General features: G+C 47.3%; 1 protein-coding gene across 5 annotated transcripts in view; it reads left to right on the top strand.

Annotated features, from left to right (window-relative positions):
• Positions 1-22,243, top strand: part of BCL11A (BCL11 transcription factor A) — a 99,774-nt gene that overhangs the window by 66,597 nt on the left and 10,934 nt on the right. For all 5 annotated transcript variants that reach the window (XM_008162104.3, XM_008162105.3, XM_028139869.2 and 2 more), the window contains one exon: positions 16,984-17,085. In XM_008162104.3, coding sequence (XP_008160326.1) covers positions 16,984-17,085 — 102 coding nt within the window. The remainder of the gene's footprint in view (positions 1-16,983; positions 17,086-22,243) is intronic.

Below are 22,243 nucleotides of genomic sequence, written 5' to 3'. Positions count from 1 at the left end.
GGTTTGTGCGAATTCTAGCACATGGCATCTCACCCCCATCCCAGCCAATTGCATTCTATCTATCTATCTATCTATCTATCTATCTATCTATCTATCATCTATCTATCTATCTATCTATCTATCTATCATTTATTGTGAGCAGTATTACAGATTTCCCCCATTTTCCCACCCTTTGCCTCCATCCACCCAGCCCCCGCCTCACCCCACACCTTCACCAAACTATTGTCCGTGTCCATGGGCTATGCATATATGTTCTTTGGTTAATGTATTCCCATCCTTCCACCCCTTCCCACCTGAGATCTGTCAGTCTGTTCCATGCATCCATGGCTCTATTCTGTTCACCAGTTTATTTTGTTCATTAGATTCCACATATAAGTGGGATCATTTGTCTTTCTCTGACTGGCTTGTTTCACTTAGCATAATAATCTCCTGGTCCGTCCATGCTGTCGCAAAGGTAATATAGATCCTTCTTTTTTTACTGCTGCATAGTATTCCACCAGCCCACGTTGCATTTCATAAGCCAGCAACTGCCAGTCCAGGCTCCCGTTACCCGCAGTCTCCTGTGTTTGTTTACAGGGACCTCACGGAAGAATTGGGCCTGCTTAGGTAAGACCTGGGATTTGGCCTGGTGAGATGAGTTAACTTGGGGGCTGTGGTGGCAAGGGACAGATGGTTCTTCCAGGGCTGTGCCTTGTTGGTGGTGGTGGTGGTGGTGTGTGTGTGTGTGTGTGTGTGTGTGCAAATAGTGTTTATATTTCTTATTAAGTGCCACAGAAGATTTCTTTTTGGCTTGAACTTGATGAAGTTTGGATGAACTTGGTGAAATAAACACAAGTTACTCACATATGATCATGGACACATCACCACTGCCCCCTTCCTCCAAGCACATAAGTCATAATAAGCTATTCCTAAGTAAGAATTCTTACAATTTTAAGGTCTTATATTGGAATAGTGATGAGAATGGACAACATCAGCCCTATATACATTTTTGCTTGGGTCGTTAACCTTTCCTTCCTCCCTCCTCCTCTTCTCCCCCTTCAAGGTCCCCCTTCCCTTAAGAGAAAAGCATGTGAGCATTGCTGGAGGCATAGACTTGACCTCCGCCTCACCAGGTGCAGCTGCTGACCTGCACACAAAATAGGAAATGTGTGTTTTTTTTAAAGGAGGGGGGAGAGTTTCTGTTCCACAATCACTGCTGTTTCAATAAAAAACAATCTGGTTCATCTGTGAGATCTACTTCCCTCTCTGGTGAACATGACCGTTTCCAATAAGCCGAGGAACCCTGATGGCTGGGCGGGGTGGGGGTGAGGTGTAAGGAGAAGGAAGGTGAGAGAAGGGAGATGCTAGAAAGATAATGGGGAGAAGGGAGAAGAGAGCGCTGAGAAGGAGAAGAAAAAGGGGTTGCGGGGGGGGGAGAAGGGAGAGAGGATTGAAGTTAGAGCTATTTTTAGCAGAAGGTGATGCAGGTTTCCGCAGGCCGGCTGGCTGCGGAGGAACAGACTGTGCGGACAGCCACCTTGCCTGGCACACCCTGCGAGGCGGCCGTGGTGACTGCATTTTCTGACACTGTCAGAGTTTGGACAACGCTGCCAGCTCCTAGAAGGGCAGCCCAACAACTGTCACAGGCAAAGCATCCAAAGCACGAGCTGTCGATAGTGACCTGCATTTGCAGAATATCTGAGGGCTTTCTAATTACCGGAGGAGCTCCAAATGAGAGGAAAGCTGTTTGACAAGCCCCCTCGCACGTGGTGAGTGTCACAGCGCAGATAATCATTACGTCTAACAAGCTTCTGATTTTTAACAGAAGCTATGAAAGGACTCACCTGTAATGGTTCAGATTCAATGCGGGGGGGTTGGGCGGGGGCAGGGAAGCACCCCCCCCCAAAAAAAAAGAAAGAACAATAAGAAAATAGTGGAAAAATGAAAGGATATCCTCATTCTAGTGCTTCTGGCAAATGCTGAGACCCCCATCTCTGAAATTCTTGCTTTGCTGCTGGTCCGAGTTGCCTTACTGTAATCTGTGTCTGCTAATACGCCAGCTCGTTCACTTGATGTTTCCCGGAGACAAGCATCCTCCGTGAGTTATTTCTGACCATAGCAGCATTCCACAGGGCCCGGGTTGTGGAAAGCAGTTCCCCACACTGTAACAACTTGAATCTTGCAATCAAAGCACATGATAGAGACAATCGATTTGGGTTCTGCCTCGGATGGAGAAACAGGCTGGCGGCCGAAGCAGATAGAAGCCGCTTCCCGGGACCTGCCTGCGGTTGCTTGGGTTTCGCTGGAGCCCAGGCCTCCCAACCATGTTCAGGGCTCTCTGCGAAGGGAGGGCTGGCGAGTTTGAGTCCTGGTTTGAGGCCTTGCTTTAAACCAGTTTTCAAGGGCCTGAGCGGAGCTGATCACTTGTGCGTCTTCCTTTCTGCGTGCCCCCCACCGCACCCCCCCCCAACATTTCTCCAGCAGGGAGGCATATTGGAGGGGAAAGGGCTGTAAACTCGATGGCTGCCCAGCATCGTTGAGGATTTGCAGCGCCAGGCGCCCCACACTCCTCTTGCCCGTGTTGATTCTCCCCAAACTACCCACACTGTCCGTGCAAATTATTCACGGGAAGTGAGATAATATAAATCACGCTGCCTGATTCTTCTCAGATGGCTCACAAAGTAATCACAGGCGGAAGTGCAGGTCTTCTTGCAGTGCCTTTATCAGTAAATCAGATTTTGAGCATTTATCAGCAAAAGTTAGATTTAAGCTTCGTTCCTGTAACGTTTGAAAGAAAGATTTGTTTCGGCGGGGACTCTGCCAATCAGTGATCTTCCTGCTTGACTCTGCTATCAATTATTGCTGCAATTATTTGTCTAGTTGGACATTTAAAATGTCATCAGAAAGAGATGATTACATAGTCTAGAAAGCCAGGCACTGTGTAATCAGATGAACCGAATCCAGCTGAATGCAGTGTGGTACCAACTCGTCCTTCCAAGGAGAATTCTCGCGCTACCCCCAAAGCAGCGGCCTTCTGCCCGGTTTTCAGGATGCCGATCTTAACCTTGGGACGCAGCGTGCAGCCGGGGTCGGGTGATACTCAGTTATGGGAAACTTTCCAAGTCTGAAAATGGAATTGCTCCTCAGACACACGAGAAGTGCATTTTGGTTATCTCATTCAATTCATCTGCAAATCTATAAATAAGAAGTCCCTCTATTTTTCTTATTTCCTGTGGATTTAAATGCCAAATCCCGAGTTGTTGCAAAGTTGTCACATGCCCCCTTTCCCACTCTTCGTGCCTGGTGCCCAGGATCTAAGCAGTGGCGGTAGAAATTACAACTGTTTGGAAGCCAAGAAACAGCTCCATTTCTCACTTTCCTCCAATTCCGGATATTCTCGGCCCCACTCCATCTATCCGCCTGCTCCCCACACACCTCCTCCACTGCACACCCTCCTTCTGTCCACGATCAGGAAACAAATACAGCTCCACTCCCCCACCCCCCCCGCCCGCCCCCCAGGGAGGAAAAGAAACCACAACCTGAATAAACAACACAGAAATGCCAACCAAACTACACTCTAGGTAGAACAGTCCCCAGTGTTCTAAACGTATAGAAATCCCCCCATTACCAGTCTGTTCCCACCCTGATGAGCAGGGATGTTTGAGTTGAAAGTGACCGCCAAGCCCTCAGCTGGGAAACATTAGTCCATTTGCATTCTTTTGACACCAAGGTTAGAATGGACTAGAGGTTCAGGAGACATTCTCTCTATCTAGATGGATCTCATGAGTTCGGGAATTTTCTGTGGGGCTGGCTGTCTGGCCAGGCTTTTCCCAATTCACTTCCTACCATAACAGAAAAAATGCATTGGGAGTCTGTTAGAAAACTAATCTTATCTGTGGGGGGGAAAAAAAACATCCCAAACAAACCAGCACCTTTTAAAATACTAGAGCCTCGAATTGTGTGTGCTGGGAGAGAGAAAGATGTAGGGGGGTGGAACATAAAAAAAGAAAAGAAAAAAAGACTTACAAAAATCACAACCCATCAGCTTGGGGAAGAAGCACTGTCTCAGCCGCAGTCACTCGTGGCCAGGAGCAGGCTGGGGACAATCCTGTCGCCTTCGTCCCCTCTCCTCCTTCAGCAGCTGTGCTCAGGGACCCTTGTCTTGCCTGGGTTTCCCGCCAGGCCCTGCAGCTTGTGGCCTGGGTGGCTTCAGTTCCAGGCTGGGGTGACCCGGGTCAGCTGACCACACTGCCCTATTGGGGAGCAGAAACTGCTTTGACCTTTGAAAGCAGGTTGTCCGCTTGTGGTGGGTGAGGTGTAGTGTGTTAAAACCACAGAGCAGAGGTGCGAAGGGCCCTTGGGAGACAGAGGGGAGGCCCTGGGTTCTGGCTGCTGTTGCTTTTCCTGGGATCCCTTTCCCATTTTTGTTTCCAGGGTACATGTGTCTCTCTCTTCACCCCCTACAGCATGTCCCGAGCAGAGTTGTCTCATAAGCCCGTGTGGTTTCACGTCCCAGGGCCCTTGCCAGCCACTGGGCTGGGGAGCCCCGGTCTCGCAGAACACACCAGGGCTCTGCATTCCTTCTCCTCGGGGTCCCCGCTGGGCTGTGCCAGGATCGGGTGCAGCTCAGATGATGAGGTGTGAGTGGCTCAGATGTTCTGCGCCTGAGGCAGGTGAGATCAGCCAGCCAGCTTTTACTGACCCTTCCATGGATAGCTTTCTAGCCTCATTTTAAAGCCTTTTTATTCTAGCAAAACTATGGGTTATAAACAGGATTATCTTAATGGAAGGACTTCATGCTATTCTTTCTCTTGGGGCATAAAAATGGGGGTGCCTTAGGGGGTAAGAAGAGAGGAAAGTGTGTGTGTGTGTGTGTGTGTGTGTGTGTGGTAGGGTTTACTAAAAAAGAAATTTAAGAGAGTAGAGGAAAGGGACCCAGACTAGGTAATTGGGACCAATTCATCAGAAGACCTAAGGAAATTTGACATCTAGTAATTACACAGCATTTGGGAAGTGAATTACTAACCTGATTGTCCATAACAACCATTGAGTAAACATACAGTTACAGAGTGCCAAAATTGTACAGTGGACTGATGGACCGGCAGCCACCTTCAAGGGGCTGTAATCATGCCTGGGGTCAAGGCTGACCCGGAGGCTCCTTGGTGAGTGAATCATTTACTGAAGAGACCTCACTGGCTTCAGGAAGGGAAGGTTCCCCTGGCCACAGCTGGCTCCCTGGCCGCTCCTTCCGGCCAGCCGGGTCATTTAGAACAAACAGCCTCCAGCAGGAAGGAGAGTCCACTGAGCAGCCTCGATTTCTCAGTATTTACTGACGGCTTTTCTTTGCCTAGAGGGGTGCTGGGCGATGAGAAGTAGACAGGACAATCTTGGTTCTCAGAAGGCGTGGGCTTCAGCTGGGGGACCAGTGCTGGTGGGATACACGATGATTCCGGGAGCCCGGGACCCAAATGTAGTGGAGAGCGGGGGACAGAGCGCGCCTTAGCCTTGCCGTCCTATCCATTGTCTAGCCGGGGGCCTTCGTGCCCCCACCCCCTGAGTTTCAGTGCTCCCAGTAGTCTCAGTGGGGCCTCCTCCCGGGGAAGTCCACAGCCTGCTCCTCACTGGAGGAGCCGCCCTTGTGTCAGCCAAGAGCCGCAGGCCATAAATGCAAAGTATGGTTTAACAAAAGCAGCTTTTGAGTAAGAAAGCCGAGTGGAGTTGTCCCAACCTGTCAACTTCAGATTTCTTTCCTCCTCTCCATAAATCAAAAAACGGTTGGTGGAAGGGAGGGACAGAAGCGTTTCATTTTCGGATTTTGTAAGAAAATAAAATCAAATCAAAAGAACCTGTCCCACGCTGATACCTTACATGCCAGGTTGCAGCCTGAGGCAAATTTTTGTGGCCATGTAATAAGCCTCTTTAAAATGGTGACAGACCCTTGACTCTTTGCCTTGAGTTAGGCTGATAAAAGACATTTTATTGCATGAGAGCCGGGGCAGGCGTACAGGACGGTTCTTGCCTGGTCGGCCTCTTTGAAACGGTGTCAGCCCTGCTGTCCACACTCCCCACCGCCTGACAGGGTTTGAGCGCGAAGGCGGCCGAGATCTGTGGGCCGGTGACAGACGGGGCTTTCTACCCAGCAGTCGAAAGTTGAGGTTCTGGAAGCAAAAAGATTTCAGCCCGAGGGGCTTGTTAGGGAGAGTGGAGTGTCTCCCGTTCCTGGTAGACGTAAGAGATCTTGATTGAAGAATCTCATTGAATCTTAGAGGCATTCAAAATGAAAAATGATCCTGGGGTCTCTCCTCTGTAGTGTGGGGTTCCTTTGCCTACCCGCCCCCCCCACCCCCAATGCCTGTGGAGAAGGAAAAGAGGCATTGTGTACCCATTGCACAGGGGGCCAGCCCTCCATGAGCTGAGCTCCCAGTGCACCTGTCCAGTGTGTAGACCGGAGCTGAGATGATGCGCTCTGGGTTTGAGGAGATGTGGGGGGAGAGGGTGTCTGATAGCTTTGGGCGTTACCCCCATTGAATCAACAGAATTAGTAAACCTGAGAACAGCCGGCAGCACCCATTCTGTGGCTGGATTGGGGCCTCTCGAATGATTACGGATTATACATGTGGGCATTTCTTTTTTATTCAGGAAATTCTTTCCAGGTTGGTAAGTGGTATAAATGAAGGATTTGAAATTGGGTAAAAAGCCAGGAAAATAACTATGAAGCCAAGAAACTAGGCCTTGAATAAATAGGCTATGTCTGCCTCGCCTTTGTTCTGTGGGACTGTGTCTGAGAGGTTAGGGCTGAGGCCCGAGCAGGGCTGCTGTGTGTCCGGGAGGAGGCGTGGGGGGGGGCGGGGGTGCTGAGGGACTGAGTAGACGGGGGGGGGGGGGGGGGCCGCGCAGAAGCCGGAGGAGCGTGTGGGCGGGCAGAGGCCTGTTTTCTGAAAGAGGGACTTGCTACCTTGGGACAAGGCCTGGCCTCCCAGCACCAGAACCCTCCTCGATTCAATCTCACCTCAGGCGAGAGGGCAGCCTAGTTTTGTTCCTGAAGAAAAGTCAGAGCCTGACCTGCTAGACCATTTAAAAAAAAAAAAAAGTGTGTAGCGCTTTGAAGCCTTAAATTAGTTCTCATAATTTCTGAGCAGTTCTGTGTTAACCATAGGACATAATAGGTTTTCATTCTGGAAAATGTCCAGTTCTAGTTCTGAGAATCTCTTGGCCAAGCTGGTCCATCACAGAACGTTAGGCCGGTAGAGTGTGGCCGCGCCCCCCTCAACCCCACTTCCCCAAACACACACACACACACACACAGCACGTTATAGTCCCAGGAAGGCAAATCAGTGTCTGTAAGACTAGTGCCTGGGCAGCACAGTTTGCCCTGACCCACCTCCAGGGGACCTGAGGTGAGTGGTGACGAGGGGCAAAGAAGGTGGGCAGGACTCTGAGTGCCCCGCCCTGCCCTCACGACCCCTGTAGGACGACCCTGAGATCTCCCATTTTCGTGGCTGGGGAGGTGAGGATAACGCCTGACCTTATCCCACAGGATTGCTGTGGGGCCAGATGTGAGGGAAAGGCTTTCGGAAGCAGATAAAGCCTCCACAGAGGCAGGACAGACTTCCTTAAGAAGGGCCAGACCTGGAGGCCTGACAGCCTTGCACGGGGCTGCCCGTTCTTCTGGGCCTTTTTCCGTGGAAGGGTTTGCTCACGTCATTCCCGGGAGATAAGAGCAGAAAACTCTAGCTTGCAGGGTGGCAGCGCTCCTGGGCCTGCTCCCATCTTCCAACCAGGCCTCCCCCTCCCGGTCCCCCCAGCAGCACCCGTGTCCCCCACCCGGCCCATGTCCTCCTCCACCAAGAACACCCGAAAACATCAAGAGTCTTGGTATACGCGCAAAGTTGGTTTCCTGAAGCTTACTGTGGTATTTTCTCGAGACTGATGAAAATGGTGATAGAGAGGCATACATTACCTTGGTTGTGAGTTGACACAGATAAAAAGGCTCGGGGTGGCCTCTTCAGAGGAATTTGGGAGTTGCACGTTCTGTTGGCTTTGATAGACACGTCTTCACTGCCCTGGTTGGTGTTATCAGAACCAAACGTTTGCTAAGCGAATGGTCAGTCTCATGGGATCCATCTTGACAGCCCAAATGCGAAAGGCATCTAATAATACTTAAATCAGAAGCTCGGGTGGTTTCCCAAGCTTGCCAGGGGTCTAGGACTATGACTTTCCACCCTCCTCTTCGTTTCTCAGGTAGGGTAGAGAGGTGCGAGTGGAGTCTTTGAACATCTGTGCGAGGCCGGCCAGTTCCGGGTGAGAAAATGTACCCAGGGCAGCTTCTTTCATCCCTCACCTCCGCTTCCAACCACAAAGGGGTTGCAGGTGAGCCCCACCTTCAGAAAGCCCAACACACACAAATCTCACCAATGGAAACTGATCAATTAGAGGGTGATTTTTCACATTACAGAAAGATTGTTAACTTTTCAAAAGGTTTCGCCACAGGGTTTCTTTAAATAGTGAGCTCCCCCACTGAATTTAAAGTGTTTGTTTACAGATCATTAACTACTTGACAGAGAGGTTGGGGAGGGGGTGGAGGAGGAAGCTCTTCAAAGGTAAGATCTTAGAAGCCCTGCCAATTTTCGATGAGCCTGGAAGGGTGATGAAACATCCCTGAAATTATGTCGGTTAGCAAATGGGATTCACTTTACAGAAACCCATCCTGCACATGGCTTTCCAGGAACCCTGCGCGTTGGTCGTTGGTCGAGGGCAGGGACCACAGGACGCTGGTGTGAGGTGGCCGGGTGAGAACCCTGGCTTTTTCTAGAGTCCTGCTGGTGCCCTCGTGAGCAGTGGGTGTGAGGCTCTGGCACGAGGCCGAGCTTCGCCACTGGCCTTCTGGCACAGACAGCAGAGACCTTTTCCCTTGACATTTAGCCTGAGTTTGTGGGAACTTTCTTCCTGGTTCTCTCTGACCTTCAGCCTCTCTGGGTCAGGACCCACTTAGGTGTCCTCTTTGACGCTGAGACAGGTGAGCTTTCCAAGACTGTGCCCCAGAGGTTTACACTAAATCTAAGAAGGAACCTGGGGCAGAACCCAGCCCACACAGGTCTCTGGATTCCTCCTGCTCCCTGCAAGGCACAAAGGGTACAAAGCCCATCCGTGCCGGCTTCTGGTAAGGCCCGTAGTAGGTGTCTTAACTGCGTCCAAGTCTCCCGCCCTAAATCTTCTCTCAAGGAGACTGCAGCTGGTGTGGGGAACAGGAAAGAGAAGTCATCATACACATCAGCCAGGCTTCTCTTTTTAAAGATGAGAACGCTTAGAGCCAGAAAGGGGAAGAGACTGACTCAAGGTCACGAACAGCTGGTAAGTGGCAGAGTTGGGCCCGAAGAACCTAGATTTCTGACTTCGTTCCAGCAGTCTCTCCAAGGAATGAGTCCCTCACATCCTAAAGGAAGAAAAGAATCTGAAGACAGGGTCTGTGGGGCTCACAGAGGAATGCACTGGCCAAGGGCATCTTTAGAAGATAGTTCCCAAATCCCCCAAATAACCTGGAAACTACCTCAGGAAAAGGCAAGCCTGTACACACACACACACACACACACACACACGCACGCACGCACACGCACACGCACACGCACACCTCACCATACACAAACAAAATCCTCAAATTAAGGACTCAGCAGGCATAAGGTGGCCCCACTCCCTGTGGAGAAGAGGAGAGAGAAGGAAGAGGGAGATTTTGGAGGGAAGGTCACGCTGATGATTGAAAGAGACAAAGCAGTATAGGAAAATCTCCACGTTTCTTGTACAGTCATTTGTTGAAAATGTGTCAGCAAGTACAAGCCCATCTTAAACTGGCAATGATACATCTGAAATAGATTATTTAAGCTGGGGAGGCAGGATTGCAAAGAATGTGGCTATCAACACTTGTTGGTCTGACTTGGGGGGCTAGAACACAGTGGAGTCGGCCTTGGGAGACCACCCACCATCCATCAGGCGAAGCAAGTCAAGGTGGGGAAACAAAGGAGGGCCGATGAACTTGCCCCGAGCGTCACATGCCTGCGTCCCTCAGCAAATGTGGTGTTTGAACATAGGAACTTGGGAAAGCTGAAGGCTCCACCGAAGTCCTCAGAAGGCCGTGGAGGTGACCATATCCTCTGTTGTCAACTGTATGGATCAATGCACCGTAGTTTGATTTAAATGTCACGATTCCCTCTGGGCCCCACTTGCTTTGTGCACACTCTGGGCTCTGCTTCTCTCTGGGCATCCATACCTGTGTTCTCTTTTGTCTAGAAAGGCCTTCCTCTTGGCTCTCCAGGCCCGGCTCCTAAGTTACTTCTTCCCCAACGCCACTGTCCTCTCTCCCAAATGGAAGCCATTTTCTTCCTTTTGAATTTCCTTCGTAGTTTATCTGTGCCTCTCTGAAGACACACTTCCTACACTGGAATAGAACGAGTTCTGCCCTAGCCTTCTCTTCTCTACTATGGATGAAGGCTCCTGCGGTCTGGGTCTGAGTTTTCTGTGTGCTAACCAGCGGCTAGCCTACTGCTTTGGGCATTATGGGCATTTGGTCAGTGGTTGTTGAATGTATGCATGAAAGAATGAATGAATGAATGAATGGATGGATGGAAGGTGTCTTGGGTACATACATTTTGTATAGTGAAGCACACAGTTAAATCAAGAAGAAAAAAAAAAACTGTCCTAAGACAATTTGTCTTTTTAATGCAGCTGCCCTTCCAGTCTCCTCAATAAGTTCCATCATTCTAAGGCAAAAGCGTAATGTGTAATAAAAATTTATCTAATTCACGATCAAGCGAAAATACTTTGGGCCCAGAGCCAAAGAATATTATTGGAGTGAACTTTTTTCAACACCCTAAATTTAACCAGCTGGAATTCTTTTTTTAAGTACCATCCTATTCAACCTTTTGAAATGAAGGATTTGCCTTTTAGTGGGAAATCTGCATTTCAACACAAAGATGGAACACATTGTCTCTGGCTTAGTTATTCTTCAGAAAAGCAAGCTCTTTTTTTTTTTTTTTGGAATTATATGCTTTGCTTATGTTAAAGACACAGATTGCAGAAAATTTTGTTTAGGCCTGACAGATTGGTGGTGTGCATTTTTTGCATTTTTACAGATAAAGGGGCATGAAAGATGTCATCTCTCCATCTCCCAACTCATAGAGTGAATGCATAGGGTGAGAACTCTTCCAAGGTGAGGTTAGTAATGTGCTGTTTAGATAATCAAGGCTCTGAGGATAGAATTGGTCAAAAAAGAAAATGAGTTTTTAAATGAGTGATTGATGAAATTAAAGTCGCTGATGAAATATCAAGGAATGTAAGAACCGTGACCAAGTCTCAGCAAAGAAATTCTGTAGTGTGGTGTCTCTAGAACGCTCCCTTGCTTTCATTTGTATACAATACACTTTTTAAAAGAGCATCACAATTTGGCAAACCCTTCGCTGGTCAAAAAGCAGTGATGGAAAAATGCTCATGGAAATGTTCATTTCTAGAACAAAAGAGAAAGTGATTTTGACAATACTGGGAGGTTAATTAAGAAGTCTATTAGCAGTGGTATAGCTGGCACATTTCAGTTTAGATCAACATGACTCAAGGTATAGGCATAAGACTCTGAGAAGTCACAGAATCTGAGAGAGGGGAGCTGATACCTATCGTAAACGGTGGGTCAAGAACTTGAAGGACGTTATGTGGATTTGCTTTTGGTTAAAGAAGCCTCTAGCTCAGACTAGCTGCACTGTTGTTATTTTTATGACTTGGATTCAGTAATATTGAATAAACTGGAATTAGTTCCTTCAGGGAACTTTACAAACTTCCAGGATGCATTTTAAGTGTAGTCTACAAGTTGGCTGCTGGCTGGGTGGGGGGGAGACTTGAGAATCTTGGAGCTGGAAGGGGCCGTAAGGGTCCTTTACTTTGGCCTGTCACCAATATAGAGATCCCTCCCTCTTATGGTGGGTTGTCATCCTTTCTCTTCTTGAATACCCAACGTGGTAAATAGGTCACAGTTTCAGAAGGCAGCCATTCCTCTTGGGGACAGCTTGACTTCTTTTGTGCCTTGTCTCATTGGAAAAACAGGGATGTTACCTAAAAATATATGTTTGAGAAAATAATATATGCATACACGTACATTTTTAAAAAGAATATAGTTTATTGATTTTTCATTTTAGAGAGAGAGGAAGGGAGAAGAGAGAAACATCAATGTGAGAGTGCAACATCGATGGGCTTCCTCCTGCACACTCCCTACTGGGGACCAAACCCTCAACCCAGGCATGTGCCCTGACCGGGAATCAAACCAGCAACCTCTTGGTGCACAGGACAATACCCAAACAACTGAGCCACACTGGGCAGGGTCACACAGATACATTTTAATGAACAGCAAACATCTGTACTCGTAAAGAGGCCTGGGGTTTTAATTCCTGATAAAAGTTGGGCACCCGGGGCAGTCATTAAGTGTATTGGAAATGATGCTTTGTGCGTAGCGGTTTGGGCACATTTGTAGATCAGCAGTATTCCTTGTTAATTAATAGACAATAATGTGGATGTACTACACACCTACATTAGTGTCAGAAACAAATAGTATGTCTATAGTAAGTGGATCTTTGAGATGTTCTCTATGAAACCGAAAACTTGATTTAGTGACCTTAAGTCTCAGGGACATCCAGCCGGGTTTATAGTGCATCAAAAGTTGGTACTTACTGTGTATAGAAATGTAGAAGGACCAAGGTGTCACTTTCAATCAAAATCCTTCCCAATTTGTTGCATATTTTTAATGAGACCTGAAAAATAAGGTTCTTCTTTTTTTTTTTTTTAATTCAGCCATAAGGAAACGTTGCAGCGTAACAATGCACGAGACATATCTGAGGCCCCAAGTGGAGATGATGGGTCTGGAGAGACCTTTATGAAACAGAACAGGTTAAAACACCTTTCACCAGAGGAATCAGGGCATTTAAAAGGTTGATTCAGAAATGTCCAGAAAGGGAAGCAGGAGTCCAGTTCTAGCTCCAGCCATACAGGGTGCCACAGCTGCATCCCCAACATTTTCAGCTTCTATGGGAGCAGTGAGGACACCACCGGCCTGACCTGAGCTGGTTTGGATGTTGTGTTTTGCAAAGAGTGTTCCTACTTGTTGGAGAGGACCAGGCCTGTTTCCTGTCCTGGTCAGTGAGGGAGAGCAGAGCCTTGGATTCCACATGGAGAGAGCCTTAGGGATTTCCCAAGCTTGCTCTACTTCTGACGATCCCAGTCCTAAAGGAGGAGGTTCCCAGATAGAAGGGAGGACAGCCTCACAGACCAGGGATCTCTGCCAGGGGAACATCAGAGCTTCCAGCCTCCGTGCCTCCCCCACCTGAAGGTGGCACTTGTTAAACTGGATTGTGTAGCTGAGTCGCCTGGAGGGCGTGTTGAATGCAGATTGCTGCCCCCCTGACCCTGCACCCTGTGTCTGATTCAGTAGGTCTGAGCGGGGGCTGAGAATGTGCATTTCCAACAAGATCCAGGCAATGGTGGCACCGGGCCTGGACTTTCGCTGTGAGAACCTCTGCCCTAAGAGAACCACCAAGGACGTAAAGAGAGCACAGCTGCACCACCCACTTCCCAGCCAGTCACCCCAGCCCCTCTCTCCCTGGGGAGAATGAAAGTGTAGGTGGGAGAAGAGGTCTTCGACCAGGGGGTGGCCTGGGAAGGCAGGGCTGCGCATTGAGCCTGATGCTTAGAAGCATTAAAATATATGTTCTAATGTGAGACTTGGCTTTGCCTAAACTGTGATGAAACAATGGAAAGCATCATAGCAAGAAGTTAAACCCTGGGGAAGCTATTAACAGTTTAGCATTTGCAGTTCCTGTGGGAATGTCGATTCTACTCACAAGGCGAGTGCTGCGGCCGGTCCAGCGGGAGCGGTGGCAGTCAGCGGGGGTCCGCGCCGCCTTTGCGTTGACACTCTTCCAGGAGGAAGAGAAACTCAAGGATGCGTCTGTCTGACAAAGGCAATGTCGATGGCTTGTTAGGCCGGTAGGAATGGTTTGCTCCTCTTCAGCTGGCTAATTCTGCAGGGGACCAGAGGCCGAGGGTGAGAACAGTGGGGCGCGCCAAGAGTCGCAGGAGGCACATCAGGTGCTGTTTTCCGATTTTGAAACCAAGTCAGTACACTTGGACCTTTTGAAAGGCCCACTCGACACCTCTGGGCTGGACTCTCCCCCAAGAGGTTAAAAGACTTTGTTTCTCCTGTTGGGTCAGGAGAAGGAGAGTCCTCCTCACGGCACTTCTTGGTCAGTGAAGACCAGGGCAGGACCGGCGGAGGGGAGGCGGTAGGTGGAAAGAGCACTGGACGTGGAGTCGGAAGGCTAATTCTGATCTTCACTTTGTGTCTAACCATCAATATAGCTGCGGGCCAGTCATTTAATTTCTCAAGGCTGTAGTTTCCCCATCTGTAAAATGAAGGCATAGAGTCCTGGCAGGGTCGCTCTGTGGTTGGAGCTATCATCCCATGCACCAAAAGCTTGCAGGTTCTATTCCTGGTCAGGCTGTGCATGGGAGGCAACCCATTGATGTTCCTCTCTCACATTGATGTTTCTCTCTCTCTCTTTTCCTCTCTCTCTAAAAATCAATAAAGAAATATATCATTGGGTGAGGATTAAAAAAAAGGCATAGATTTTATGATCTTTTAAAAAAATATATATTTTATTGATTTTTTTACAGACAGAAAGGGAGAGGAATAGAGAGTTAGAAACATCGATCAGCTGCCTCCTGCACACCCCTCACTGGGGATGTGCCCGCAATCAAGGCACATGCCCTTGACGGGAATCGAACCCGGGACCCTTCAGACTGCAGGCCGATGCTCTATCCACTGAGCCAAACCAGCCAGGGCAGATTAGATGATCTTTTAGTTTTTTTACAACTCAAAAAAACAAAAACCAGGGGGGACAGGGGGAAGGGACATATGTAATACTTTCAACAATAAAGTTTAAAAAAAAAACAACAAACCAAAAACCAAACCAAACCATGGTACCAGAAACTCCGCACTCCCCTGGATGAGCCCTCATGGTGCCACAGGGCCTGGTGCTGTGGAGAACCGGCCAGGCCCCTTCCCTGAAGCTCAGCGTGCTCAGGGCCACCAGGTTTGTGGACAGGTTTGCCAACCAGAGACACATGCAGGTGGCCAGGCCTGGATCAGGTTAACCGTTCTCCCCTTTCTTGCTGGAGGCCATTTGAGGCACCCAGGGGTCTCTTCCCAGAGTGAGTGGCAGGGAATTTGAAATTAGACTCTGCCTGTCTAATTTCCTAACAAGGTCCAAGTACCTTGTTGCTTTTTATGCTGGGGTCACAGAGGCACCTCCGTTGTGTGGGTCACCTGAGAAAAAGGGTTTTCGTCTCAGCGACAAACACTTATTAAATAGCTGAGACAAATACAAGGGCAAAAATGAATTCTCAGATTTCTCGTCGAAAAACACTATGACTAAATCCGTAGGTAATTCTACCCCATCCTCTCAATTCATTGAACATAAGTGGTCAGATGAAGACATACCTATTTTTTGAGTCCAGGCTTCCTCCTTTAGCGGGTTCACTCTGTGGTGTTTACTTTGTTGGGGGTCAGGGAGGAGGACGTGCCTCCATAGCTGGTCGTGGGCTGGGTGGAGGCTCCCAGCAGCCTGTCTTTGCAGTCCTGGTGCCGTCCGGGGAAGAGCTTCCATGAGCCCCATGCCATTGTTACCCACCGGGTCCTCATGAAAGGAAACCTTGTGCCGACTGCCCTGGCCGTTCTTGGTAATATGATCTGTGTAAGGAGAACAGGATGTATTTTACACTGGAGACCTGCTGTCCTAGAGTATAACAACAACACTTTTAAGTGCTCTTAATATTAAGCTAATGGAAAACATACTCTGTTTACTCACCATCAAAGTCTGTTTTTCTTCTCTCTTGCCTCCCCCAATCATCACAAACGGCAAACCTCTAGGACACACTGAGCATCTCCTGCCCCATTTGTCCTCCACCCTGCCTCAAGGTTGACCTCTGCATGCTTGGTTAGCTCAAGGTGGACTTGGAAAAGCTAGGAACTTCCCACATAAACCATATAATCCCCAGGTTGCACAAACCAAATATTTCCTTTCTCACAAAAATTTCACTGCTAGAAATGCTTGATTTACTGCTAGATTGATGTTTATTAGTGTGAGAAGTCTCTTTTCCTCGCCAGAGTGCAACAAAGTGCAGTGGGATGGAGAAGGTGGGTCACTTTTCCTGGGTGCCACTGTATTGGAATGTCGGTTCTCTCCCCGTCACTTAATGGGAGGGTTCCTTAGGCTCATGGTGAGAACTCGCCAAAGGTATTTTAATCCCAAACGTCTAATCTTAATTCTCCACTATTGTGTGTCTATATGGGGTACTCCACTGATAGAATTCTGTTCTGGAGTGTGCCTCAGGTTTCCCTGTCAGCCAAGGTGCTGTCATAAACACAGCATGGGACGAGGGGCATTGGGACAGGGAAGGCAGAGTGGGACACTGTCTGAGAAGGAATGATTCACAAGCCCACTCATTTCCTATCAGCATATTGTTTTTCCCTTGGGCTTATCTATAAAGTAAATGTATGCACGTAAACCAGCCTTGCAGATAAATCCCCTATTTTACCAGCCTACCCATACATTACCAACTTTCCCTTGCTATTTATATATATCTTATTACAAAACAATCATCAAGCAATAACCAACAAATAAATAAATGAAAGAACCACCCCCAATACAAAAAAGAAAAAACAACAACAAAAAACACCCCCTCAGAAACCTCTTACCTTTTGTCAAAAAGACCAAGATTAAAAATTAAACCAAACGGTGGGAAATAACTTTTCACTGTTTTTTTTTTTTTTTTGATACAGGCGTTGGTCCTGCTAACTATCTGCAAGGCTGTTGTAATGATGTTGATCTACTTTATTGGAATGGAAATGTGATATTCTGTGGTTTTCGATGCACATTGCTCATAGCCTCAGTGCTTGATTCTGGGTTTCTTTCACAGATAAACTTCTGCACTGGAGGGGCCTCTCCTCCCCGCGTTCTGCACACGGAGCTCTGATCCCCACGCCCGGGATGAGTGCAGAATATGGCCCGCAGGGTATTTGTAAGTTGAGCATTATTTCTTCTACAAATGTCCATGTGTATAGAGATGAGAGTTTCTGGAAATTACCCTTACTTTTTATGCACTGAAAGGAGTTACTTCCAAAATAGATTGGCATCCGCACATGTATTATTCCATTACTCACTTGGCACCCAGTCCCCCACTCACTCCACTCAGTTTTTCCCTCCCCTTTTTTCTTTCCTTCCATACTGAGGGCACGGAGCTGACTGCAGCGCGTCCCTGTGGGTCTCCTCCCCAGGGCCCTGTCTGGCTCCATGGCTGGTGACTGCAAATGTCTGTGTGGTCAGAGCCCATTTTATTGCTGGATATTCGCTCCCATGGCCTCATTTAAGACTGAATTATTCCATGGCATACATTTTTAGCAGAGGCCGGAACCAAAGGGAGTCAGTTTAGAGTTACTCCAAAGTTATTCTCATGCATGTTACATATGCATTTACATGTGTATTTAAACATGGTGTATTTTTATATATACGTGGTGCATTATATATGTGCATACATATGTAATTTCTACTTGTTTTTTTCCTAGTTTTAGGGGAAAATGCACAGCATTGTTGCCAAAATTCAAAGATACCACCACCACCACCATCATCACCACCATAGCCACCACCACCACCACCACCACCACCACCACCACCATCACCACCACAACCACCAACCACTACTTGTTCAAGCCAAATTTTATAGTGGAGAACTTCCTATGAAATTTAGATTTGTATGTTCATAAAAATGTTTTTTGAAAGATATTGTTTTAGAAAGCAATACAGTTTGCTTCTCTGTGTAGGAATAAATGGTATGAATCATGCATGGCTAAAAAGTTAGAGGGGGTGGGGGGAAGGCTGATTCCACCCCAAACACACAAAAAAGCAGGTTCAAGATAAAAAGAAGTGTGATATCTAACTTTTATTTAAGGAAAGTATTTTCATTTTGAAAGTAAATGAAAAATAGCCTGTTGTGGAAAGAAAAAAAGAGAGGGAAAGTGTCACGGGAGAGAATACCCGAAGAGCAAGAAGCAGGAGCAGAAGCTGTACAGGGGGCTGGTTTTCAGATGGGAGGTAAACTAGACCTGTGAATGGTGTCTGCAGGGCATGGCATGCACCCTGGGACCAAATTCAAAGCCAGTTGTTTATTTTTGTTAACTCCTAGGTAATCCTAGGTAACAAAGAGTTATTGTGTGAATTTCACAAGCCCTTGGGTCCTGAGGGCTGGGTGGTGCAGGGGTTAAAAGCACACCCCTCTCCCCGCCACACACACACCAAGCTGGGCCTAAGCCTGGTTAGGTCACAGATTGAAGAGCTTAGGGGCTTGGACTCATGGTTTCGAGTCCCTACATGCTAACTGGGTGCTGGGTGGGGAGAGCTCTCCTTGTTTGGCTGTGGGTGCTTGGGGCCCCACACTTGGCTGTGGGAACAGAGCCACCTTGGAGGGAAGGGGAAGGAAGGGAAGTGGGGCAGTAGAGAGGAGGGTGGAGCTGAGTAGCCAAGGGCTGTTGGCCTTGGAATCTGTTTAGTTCTCTCTCTTCCACTTGATCCTCCCAAGGGCAGGGAGTCTGATTTGAGGGGTGGGAAACTAGGGGCCTGATATGGAACCCCGGTCTTCCTTGCTTGCTGCAAAGGGAGGGTGCCTAAGTTGCTGGTGCTCATGCTGGCAGGACCAGTTTAGGAGTGACCAGAGCAAGGTATGTGGAAATGGGTGGTGGGGTTCCAGAAAGCTCTAGCACCAAGCTGACACCGACCCCACTCAGCTGCCTGAGCCAGGCTTTCAGAGCACTAAGCACCTGTGGCCTCTCTGCTAGTGGGCACAGTCACACTCCTTAAAACAGCCCCCTCCTGCTTTCCTCTAACCTGGCCCCCACCTTGGCCTGGGGTAAGACCTGGGTTCTGGATTCTAGATTCAGACTTTCCCCTGGATGCTCTTCTGGGTGTATGATGTAGTTAGTCATCAAGCCTGGTAGTAATGAAGATTCACATTCACGGTCATTCACGTTGGACCTGATAATTTACAGAGGGCTTTTATACCCGTCTGTCATTTGAGCCTCACAATTCTCTAAGGTACTATTTTTATGTTCATTTTGCAGATAGGAAACCTAAGGCTGTCCCAGGCCAGGAGCTAGTGTACAGCAGAGCCAGGGGCCAACGCTCTTGTTCATCTAAATCCTGAGGCTTTGATCATGTGACTTTTTAATCACCTGACAAACTAGAAATGGGGTCATTCCTTCCCACACAATAAAAAGAAATAAAAGCCAGTAGGTGAGCTCATAGCTCATTTTAACCATTTTGATGCCCCGAGTTCCTGTGTGTGTGTGTGTGTGTGTGTGGGGCCAGGTCTCAGTTTATTGCTCTAAATCAAAACAATCCCTGGGATTGCCCAATGAGGCTCTCAAATTGAGAAGTTGATTTTCATCAGAGTAAATGAAGAATATTATTATATTTTACAAGTCAATAAATCAATGTAGCCCTAATTTTGCCACGCAGGAAATCAATTCTGGTCTTTCTAAACCATCAAAGATGTTATGAACAAAGTAATTTCACAAATTATGGCAAGTAACACATTTATTGATGACTGCAGTTTAGGAATTTAGAATCTGTGAGCACTGTAATATAATATGGTGCGCGGGCATGAGCTGAGTGAAATACAGATTATATGGGGAAGCCGTAATGCATCATTTGCTATTAGTGGACTGGTAATAATTACCAGTTTCAAAGCAGCTCTTTTCATGTAATCTTTAGTCTCAATCGTAACAGCCCTTCTCATTGACATTATGATTACACTAGCTGCCCTCGTGATCTAGAATAGCTAGTTGATGGGAATACTAAAATGCAATAGTGAAAACTGTATGTTGTGTGCTCATTAGAAGATAAAATGCCATTTTCTCTGACCTGGTGTATGGGAGAGAGGGGAAGGTAACAGCACAGTGTTAACATGATCACAACGCTGGCTCTGAAAACAAAATTTTAGGATGCTCAGGGCAGCAAAATAAAATGGGCTTTTCTCAGGTAAGCCTTTTTGATAGGATACAGAGGGGCTCCTTAAAGTAGTGCTATAGAGATCTTGGCGTTTGCCAGTGGCCACATTCATGGCACAGGGGTCCAAGTGCTGGGTTTCAATAGAATATTGTAAGGTAAAATATGGTTTTAAGGCATTTGGAGTGATGAAAGTGTTAAGGACTTGCTTTCAGCTGACAAGTCCTCTGTTTTACTTACCCAATTCAGATCGGCAGGCTAAATGTATGATAATAACACGGAGTCCTAGAGAGGCAAAGGAGAAAGCCACAGAGGGTCACCGTAGTTGGAACCAGGATCGTTTTTTTCCTATCTGTTTAGGACTCAAGTAAAAAAAAAAATTATGAAAATACTCTCAATGATGCTTTTTATTTCCCTTTGAAGAGAGGAGGCAAACAAAAATAGGCAGATAATGTGATACTAATGTCAGCGTTTTCTTTCAAAATCTTTCTGCCTTTTTTCTCCCTCCACATTAGGCAAATGTTTAAAACCTAATTTTGGTATCTTATCATCTAATCTTGTTAAAGAGATTTACCCAGGAGTGGGATATATTGAGTGAGATTATAAATGCATTGTAAAGTAAATTGCAAGGTCAGGGCAGGGAGTCCATTATTCAGACAAGTGCTTGTGCGAGGCTGGCTTGTTTTGGAATAGGAATGTTTGGGGCTTCTGAGAAGACCCTGCCAGCTTTTCTTCCTGACTTGCTAAGTGGAGGAATCATAATTGATTAATTCCTCATTCCCACTCTAGCCCATGTATGAATTTTTTTTTTTTTTCCTTATTAAGAAGTTACTAGCCAATGCTTTCAGGAACTCCTCTGGCCCCTCTTTTAAGAGAGGGGCTAAAGTTTGTTATTTCTCATTTGTGTTTTATACACTGTCCTTTTTTTGGAATTCCTGGTGGGAAATTTTCTTTTTTCTCCTCCTGTCTTTTGCCCACCGACAGGCGTGCCCTCTTTAAGACTGCAGTTGACTGGTAAACTGTTAGTTACTCCCTTGGCGTGTATATGTTGTTGTTGTTGCTTTTAAATTTAGCTATCTCCAAAAATGAATGATCGTGAAGTCAAGCTGGCCCCCTCTTTGCCAAAGTGGCATTTACCACTCTCGGGTTCTTTTCAACGAGAGAGAAATAATGTGACTTAAGCAGGGCCCCTCTCCAGACGGCTTGGCTACTAGCCAAAGAGTTGACTAGCTGAACTGTGTCTTTCTGTTTCTTTCTCAACTGGAGCTGAGGCTCAGCCGAGGGCGCAGGATGTTGTATAATTTGGTTCACGTTGTTAGCCTCTCAAAATAATGAGGAGGAGGATAGTGTAGCATTTCTCAGCCTGCTGCTGGTCATGGTGCTGGCTGCTCTAACTGTTATTAAACTGGGATGCCGTGTCTGCGTAAGTTGGCACCAGCCTCTCCCCGTAACTCTAGGCTTGCATTTGCTTGACTGGGGGACAGCTCCTCAGGATTTGACATGGCCTTTTGTTTAAAGCCGAATTAAATTTATCTTTTGAGATTTTTCACCACATCCCTTGAGATAAAAACGAGAGTCCTCCTGGGGCACTGTGGAATCAGAATTGGGACTCACTGACCCTCACACAGGCTGGGATGTGAGAATGTTGCTAAGTCTCTCTTCCATGGCATTATTTTTGAGAACCTTCTCATTTTTTTAAAAATAATATCAACAATTAGTGTATTTCAGGCTAAGATTAAAAGCATCTCTGGGGCCACAGAGAATTGTAATGAGTTGACCTTCTCTTTTTTTGATATCTCCGTGAAATGATTGCCTATTTAGAAAGTTCACCTGCCACCCAGGGGGGAATTAGAACGATGGGATTTAGGGAGCCGAAAAGTTTCCCTTAGGTCATCTTGTCCAAGTCCCTCACTTAACAAATGAGAAAACAGGGGCACGAGATGAAATGGCTTCCCCAAACCACAGCTGGTGACAGACTGGAAAGTGCAGAAGACGTTGCTAAGGTTCTCTAGGCTGTAGGGATTGTCATGCTCAAGCTTTGAATTGGTCTAGATTTTTCTGCTTCGGAGACTGGATTTAAAATTCCTAGAACCGAGTTAAACGGCAGGAAGACTGATTCGGCAAGTATTTATTGGGCACCAGCCACTGGATATGCCAGGCGCTGTGTAGACACAGGGGGT

The sequence above is a fragment of the Eptesicus fuscus genome, chromosome 16, assembly GCF_027574615.1.
Source record: "Eptesicus fuscus isolate TK198812 chromosome 16, DD_ASM_mEF_20220401, whole genome shotgun sequence".
Classification (NCBI taxonomy): domain Eukaryota; kingdom Metazoa; phylum Chordata; class Mammalia; order Chiroptera; family Vespertilionidae; genus Eptesicus; species Eptesicus fuscus.
This window is presented reverse-complemented; position numbering and strand designations above follow the sequence as displayed.